This window comes from Aegilops tauschii, chromosome 6 (genome assembly GCF_002575655.3).
Source record: "Aegilops tauschii subsp. strangulata cultivar AL8/78 chromosome 6, Aet v6.0, whole genome shotgun sequence".
NCBI lineage: Eukaryota > Viridiplantae > Streptophyta > Magnoliopsida > Poales > Poaceae > Aegilops > Aegilops tauschii.
In genome coordinates this window covers 254,395,646-254,403,375 of record NC_053040.3, presented here as the reverse complement: position 1 = coordinate 254,403,375, position 7,730 = coordinate 254,395,646, and the positions used below count along the sequence as shown (strand labels likewise).

General features: G+C 42.1%; 1 protein-coding gene across 15 annotated transcripts in view; it reads right to left on the bottom strand.

The window, feature by feature from the left end:
• Positions 1-473: 473 nt before the first annotated feature.
• Positions 474-7,730, bottom strand: part of LOC109773282 (uncharacterized protein At5g03900, chloroplastic) — a 32,583-nt gene continuing 25,326 nt past the window's right edge. For 2 of the 15 annotated variants that reach the window (XR_002235290.4, XR_012187698.1), the window contains exons 9-14: positions 7,138-7,280; positions 6,751-6,837; positions 6,607-6,670; positions 2,754-3,029; positions 2,169-2,312; positions 474-1,023 (exon numbers count right to left, since the gene is read on the bottom strand). Coding sequence is in view for 9 of the 15 variants with exons in the window: in XM_020331974.4 (XP_020187563.1) it covers positions 987-1,023; positions 2,169-2,312; positions 2,866-3,029; positions 6,607-6,670; positions 6,751-6,837; positions 7,138-7,280 (639 nt within the window). In the remaining 6 variants the exon portion in view is untranslated. Of the gene's footprint in view, positions 1,024-2,168; positions 2,313-2,753; positions 3,030-3,285; positions 3,700-6,606; positions 6,671-6,750; positions 6,838-7,137; positions 7,281-7,730 lie in introns of those variants that run through there. The other 13 variants (XR_002235291.4, XR_012187699.1, XM_020331979.4 and 10 more) reach the window with 8 other exon arrangements.

Sequence of the window (7,730 nt, the reverse complement as noted above, 5' to 3'; positions counted from 1 at the left end):
CCCTTTAAGCTAACCCTGTTGCGATGGCTCCAATTCCACGACAGGGTATGTATGAATGCTTTCATAGGGATAGGGTGTATATGCATGCTTTCATACTTGCGTTGAGCGACTTCAATTGTTCAAAAAAATCACGAAGGGTCATTTAGGACAAAAAATACTATGAAGGTGGTTTGTGTATGGCACATGGCACCACCAACTTCGTTTTAGATTTTTTTGCCGATTTATATGCCATATCATCTTTCACTTGTCAACATGATGCTATGTGAGCAAAAACCAATTACCAATCATCATGGGGCTGTAATTTAATAACCAGTATCAAGATTTGAATGTGTGCCATAACCGGTTTTCCATTCAGGGTTGAATCTTAAATCATGTAGTAGGTTTAGAGTTGAGGAGTGGAATTCTCTCATGCATATATCATGGAATTAGACATTAACACCAGTGTCATCAATCTAGATCCAGAAAACCCAATCTGAGACAACAGTTTAACGGCATTATCCTTTACATGTCCTACGGTTCCGGTGTTCAGTTCTGAATTTCAATTCCCTAGCTCTGAATTACAATTCCCTGCTTCTGTGCATTGATCTACAACTATATATACATGTGTGTAGACTAAATGTTACAGATATGTACAGCAGCAGCAATTACTTTGATGAATGGTAGTATTAAAGACTGCTTCGGCAAAAACTTCACAGCACATCAGTGGGCCTAAGAACCATCCAGTCTCTCATCTAGGCATTCTGCCCACTTGGTTGAATGGTTCGGTCAGATCTATCCTCCATCCAAGAATGATGCCAGACGACCAAAGGACCATCCATATATAATATGAATCAAGTATTATTTTTCAAAAAAATGAATCTCAAGTATTATCCATCATTACCATCAGTCTGACTCAAGTTTCTTAAATCGCCTTTCCCACTCCCTAACTTCATATTCCTGATCCAATAGATCCTTTTCGGTTGTGTAGACAATCTCCCCTGGTGTAATCACCTTCCGCTGAGCCATGTCGCGTGCACTGAGCAACTGAAAAGCCAGAAATCACTAGCTAAATTTATGCCAATCAACAAAAAACAAGTGTGTAAGTTGCTAGAAATCAATAAGGCAACCTAGCAAGGCAATTTGATGACAAGATGACAAACAACTCCAATTGATAATACTCACTAATAATGAAGCATGCTACAAGAATATATATATATATATATATATATATATGGAAAATCCATCCTACCACCTGTGGTAGTTACCCCATATGTCTCATATACTACCATGAGGTACTATATATACTACTTTATTATTTTAAATATATTCGTATAATATATATAAGATATTTCAAAACAAGTTACATGAAAAAATTGCATATGAGCCCATAGTTTTTGTTATATTTGTGAAATACGTACATATTTGTACGTAAAAAAGAGCATACTCAAAACATGGTATATACTACCTAAAAATTAGTATATATACTACCTAATCATTGTTATATACTACATACTACACGTACATACTCTTGATTTCGACAGATACTACATACAACATACAAAACGCAAGTGGTGGTAACTACCACTGCTTGTAGGAAACATTTGTCCTATATATTGCTACAAGAATATATATATATATATATATATATATATATATATATATACACACGCAATACTGTCATGATTGCAATGTATTTTCACTTTATACCAACAATAGCCACTCATTGCTGGAGCCTGTAGCTGTTGAAAGAGATGATCAAGTTGCATAATTCTATTTGCTGTTGTTAGTTTATCCCGTCAAAAGTGGCACTCTTTTAGAACTTTATGATGCATGGAACCTGGGAGTAAACAATCGCCGTCATTCAAATTTCGGCCTATCAGGTTCAAAGCGAAATGCTCTGGAATATACCCGGCTTTCTCCAAACATGTCATTTGTGTGTAAACAGCAACCACATAACTTCTGTTGAGCTAAAGTTTGCTGGACTTTAGAAATTTTCAGTTAAGTAAAACAGAAAGCTATACACTTTTAAGGCTCAATCTGCGGTTGCTGAACTGTGCTGTGTTATGCTTATATTATAATCTGCTGCGTAAATTTAGGCACGAAAGTAGGCAAAAATGGTCAAACAAGGGTGGGGCAAACGGGATTGTGAGAACCCACCGCAATGCCAAACGCAGCCTAATCGTTCTTACCTTTCTTCTGAGAGAAGGTTCTGGCGACAAAAGTTCCTGGGCTCTCTCTTCTCTAGCCTTGTTCCTCCTTGCAATGTCATTGTTGGTCTTGCGTAGCAGCAACCATCTAAATAATGGTATTGCAAAAAAGGAGCCAGCATATATCTACAAATAGTCACATGTTTTAAGAATGAATGAATGATCAGTAATCATTAATACTACCTCCTTTCCGGTTTATAGGGCTCAATTTGTAAATCTCTCCAACCAAGGTAGATGGTGAGTGGTGGAATAAATTTCGTAGTTTTTTTTTAAATAATTACTACACTTTTAATTACAATGCATGCATGCATGACCATTAAACGACCAAAAACTTCAACATGCATTGGTTAGCTTTTTCTTGATCCTTGCATGCAGTGATTTAATGCATCTTGAAATCTGAACATGTGATGATGAGTAGTAGAACTAAGACTTATAAAATGGAAAAACAATTTTTTTGAGATGAGCCCTATAAACCGGAAAGGAGGGAGTAATATTCATCAGTATGTCATCAATAATATTCATCATACGTTTAACACATAATTTAGAAATCAACAGTTTGCTACATACACATACAGAAGTCAGAAATGCCATTCAGAAAAGAGAAAGGGCTCGTGATTTCTTTCAGCCATATGCCTTGTACAATGAGTAATGAAGGGGTGTGTTTGGTAGCTGGAATCACCCTGACATGGCCATTCTCTGATGAGACATGCTGAGAGTATACAACCTGATGTGTTTGGTAGCCGGTATCCACTGAGACATGCTGAGATAAGATGTTATTTGTTGAGGCATGCTGAGACATGAGTTTGTTTGGTAGGGTGTATCTCTTGGACTTGGTACACAATTCTAGTAAGATTTTAGCGCGAAACAAATATGTCAGAAATATTTGAACAAAGACAAGATCTTAACAAGAAAAACATATTGCAGAACAATCTATGTTGCACAAACTTGGATTCAGATTCGTCAACATTGCTCTGCAAATTCTTGCAAAGTGTAAAATTCACATCAAAAGTCTGGGAGGTATAGATTCAAATTTCAGAAGTACCAAAACCATTAGACTAAACCCTCACTAGGAGATCATCATCCCTCAACACAAGTATCAAATAAGCAGCATACAAACACTGTCACTGTTTCTGGATAATAAAATATAGTGTCATCTGGATGTACAGTAATATAGTACGATCTAAGCACTATCACCTGAATGTCTGTAATATACTGAAGAACTGAACATAGTGACTCTCCGCAGGATGCGATTCATTTAGAATGCAACTAAATTATAGATTGCCAGCTATTTCTGTAAATATTCATTGAACATTGAACACCTTTTCTCCAAAGCAATGCCTATATATTGTCCTCACTCCTCAGTCCTCCCCAATTAACTAAAGTTATATGTTGTTGCTCTTCGATCATAACACACGAAGGAGAACAAAAAAAAGATACAGATTCGCCAAAGATACGGATTCACCCAACAATCAAGAACAGAGGGAGAGGTGGAGATCTGGAAGTTTCTTGCTGCCTGCATAGAGAGAGGGGCAGGCCCAAGATTTTGGATATCGGTATTCAAATAGTATTTTTAAAAGAAAATTAATCAAAAAGCGGATTTTGGCACCAAAATGATAGTTTTGTCTAAAAACTTTACTTTTGCAAAATCTATAAAGAATATACCTCAAACATTTTTTTACTGTGAAAATAATTTCTTGTCAAGAAAAATTAGCCATATAGGTGCAATTGGATTTTTGGCCAGGTAGCACACACTTTATAAGACAAATGATCTTATGCTCAAGAAACATAGAAACAATTGCTAAGATATATATAGAATACTAGTAATTGTGTATGTGCAATGCGTGTTAATATTAGGCAAAATATTAATTAGATTATACATTAATATTAGGCAAGATATTAATTACATATTAATAGTAGGTAGGATATAACTACTTGATTAATGTTGATGTCGATATTAGGCCTCATATTAATTAGTGGAAGGTGCTAAACATGTTTAATGCTAAACACCGGAGTGACATAGAACGTTGGATAGATGTAGTTGAACGGGCGAGATTTGTTGGATCTCCACAACTCGCTCTTTTTATATTGGTATAGATAATGGTAAAATGCTCATTGATATATTTACCAGGAAAATAAATACAAGCAAAAAAGTGCTAGTATTAGAAGGCAAATGATCTTCCGCTTAAGAAACATAGGAACAATTGCTACGACTATAGAACATAAGGGGGAATGCTGATCAAAATAAATCACCTCAAAAAAAAATACAAGCAAAAAAGTGTTGAACTCCTGATCGCTAATTTCGTCACCTTATGAGTCAGAACCAGCTAAGCTAAAACTAGATCATGTTGTTATTTCTCTTTGTTTTCTAATTATATAGAGAAGTACATATTAATGTTTTCCACAAGATTTGGGTATTCATTTGAATACCCATGGATTGTGGTGAGCCCGCTCCCACATAGAGATCGTGACCAAGGACGGAAAAGGAGAGGCAGAGCGCAGAACCCACAGGCAGGTAGACTTCATGCTCCCTTCTTGTTGGTGCTGGAGAACAACCAACAGCGTCGTACAGGTGAGGTAGACGAGGGAGGAGCACGACTGCTAGAGGAGCTAGTGTCGGAGGAGATGAAGCAGAGAACGGCAGCAGGAGGAGCTTGAGCAGGGAATGGCAGCCGGAGGAGCTTGAGCAGGGAACGGCAGACGGAGGAGCTTGAGGAGCTTGACCAAGGGACGGCTAGAGGAGGTTGCATTCGGAGGAGTTGGAGCACATGATGGCATCTGGAGGAGCATGAGCAGGGGTCAACAGCCAAGGAGCTAGAGGCAGACGGCCGGTGGGGCGGAACGAGATCCTCTAACATAGAGGAAACTACGTCAAAGGGATGTCCGACGCATAGGACCGTCCATGTCGTCATCCAACGGCAGGGAGCAAACGGCCGCAGAAATGGAGTCCAACAATTGGCCTAGACAAGGACGTGGTGCTCGCTTGGTGCCTCGCACGACGGCGAGACCTCGACGGCGTGGTGCAGCCATGGGGTTCTGCGACCAGGCGAGCTCTGCAACGTATACGCACATTCACACGAGTCTAGGGTTGCAAGGGAAGGAAAGAGATGCTCACGTCCATAGAGCTGTCATGCCCGGCGAGCAGTGAGCAGCTGGCTGGAACCATGGATCAATTGTGGTTGGCCTGCCGCCTGTTCAGGTAGGATGTACCCCGTCCCGCCTACGAGCGCCGCCGTCTACCACGTGGAGCAAGCGACAGACGTCGTCGACCCGTCCGCGGTGTGGGTCTGGTGCTTGTCCCTTGCAGCCCGGTGGTGGACGTGGGTGACACCGCCAACGAAGCCTGGCTGCAGGTCAACCAGCCCTAGCCTCGGTGGTGGACGTGGGTGCTTCTCGATGTTGCGGTTCTGCGCAGAGACTATCTTCCCGGCAATGGACCACGATGAGGAGCCTCATGTGCAGAACATCTCAAGGACATCCAGGCGGACGACTTCATGTTCCATCACACCTACCAAGTTACCCCGCGCTGGTGCATGCTCAACTCGGGGAGGAGAAACTTCGTGAACCAGAAGAAGCTCCTCGCCGGGCAACTCCATCGTGTTCCTGATCAGGGAGGGCAGCAAGGTCCACAACCCACATCGGCATCCTACACGCCAAGCGAGTGTTCTGCGACAAGGACCACTAGAATGACCTGATATGGGGCAATGCCAGCTCCGGTGAAGGAGGCGTGTGGCGCCGCTGCCATGGCTGCACCATGCGCCGCCGCGTTGCATTGTCTCACAGCAGGGCTCTCTATTTCTAGGCTGCACCATGCCGTCGAGATCGTGCCGCCGCCGAAGGCACAAACGAGTGTCGCATCACTGTCTGACCGCAGGGCTCTATTTCTGCAAGCATTTGCTCCGTGCCATTGAATGGCGCATGAAAGGTCCTATGCGTCGGACATCCCTCTAACATAGCTTTTTCTATGTGAGAGGATCTCGTTTTTGCTGGGCGGGTGCAGTGTGGCTGAAATAGGATTCTCTGACTTCAAGTCACCGGACATGAGGGTGGCTGACATGTGTGACCCACAAGCTGGCCAACATGTAAGCTACACAAAGTCAGGTTACTTTCTGGAGGAGCTCCATTTTTGGGATAGAGCTAGTGAGAGGTGGCGGCGGGGAGAGGGCGGCGGGGGAGGGAGAGAGATGTTGCCCGATGGGGTGGGCCACGCTCGTGCAGGGAACTGGGTGGGTTGCTTGGGTTTTGTGGTGGTCATGGCTATCAGGCCTTTGCGGTACAAGGTGGGCATAGCTTGCACGGCTCGAACATGCTACCAAACAACTGAACTCTTGTATCAGTGGGAATATCTTACTCATAAAACCTACCAAACACACCCAAAAGGAATGGCATCAACCCATTTATAAAGAAATAAGTTCAGTTATACCTGAAGCAAGGGAAATAACTGCGCAGCAAATGAGATAAGCCCACCAGGTGTCATTGTCATTTGCCTTCACAATTAATATTAATTTAGTAGAAGAAAATTCAATTAAACAAAATGATACTTTGAAGGAAGAATTATAATTCATACTTCAGTAAGTTTCCCAGAATTATGACGCCAAAAAGATTGAGTCCTCCCAAACCAGCAACCATTGCCCTCTCTAATGCATTTGCTTTACTGTAAAATAACCAGATTAGAATACAAAAACAGCAGCAAGGCCACAGGACATAGTTCAGATCTCAAGATTGACAATTTAGAGCTCATGAGTGATAACAAATACCCTCTAGTGTGTCAAACTAAAACACAAACAATTGTTATCTCTAGGTCTGGAGTCCAATGCAGTTCATTGTGTAATGTGAGACACCATTCCAAGATAAACTTTGAAACACAAATATGCTAATTATACAAGTTCAGGGTGAAATAACAAGAATTTAATTCAGAGAATAATGCTTCAAATGACTAACGGTGAGTAGCAACCTGAATTCCCATGGTTTCTCTTCCATAAACTTTTCAATGCCACTCGACATTGTAGACCATCTTGTACCAACATATTCCCTACTCCCACCTCCTTTCGAGGAAGCAGTGCGTTGCAGCGATGGGAATCGATAAAGAATGTTTCCCTACATAGAAGAATGGTTATATTTTTAAACATATTTGGCATTTCATAGTATGATCAATTCAAGCAACTTGTGTTTAAGTAATTGTTTTTAAGGCGTCCCTAAAGCGTCGGAGGGCACCCTCCGACAACATGGTGTCGAGCTCGCATTTGGCAGCGTCGAGCTCGCATTTGGCATCGTCGAGCTCGCCTTAGGCATTGAAGCATTTGCAGCATCCTAGGCGCGTAGAGCAGCACCTTCGACCAAATTGGACACCAACCAGCATGGGAAATACACAGCTCACACGCACTAGTAATAGGAGGGAGTGAGAGAACCGAATCGGTCCATAGTGCACGCTTGAGAAGGAGAGCTCTCTCTCCTCTCCGGACCTTTGGCAGTGGTCGGCGACTCGAGTGAAGATCATCCGTCCACGTCTCCGATCTGTGTCGTCTTACTGCAGGGCATCCTAGGGTC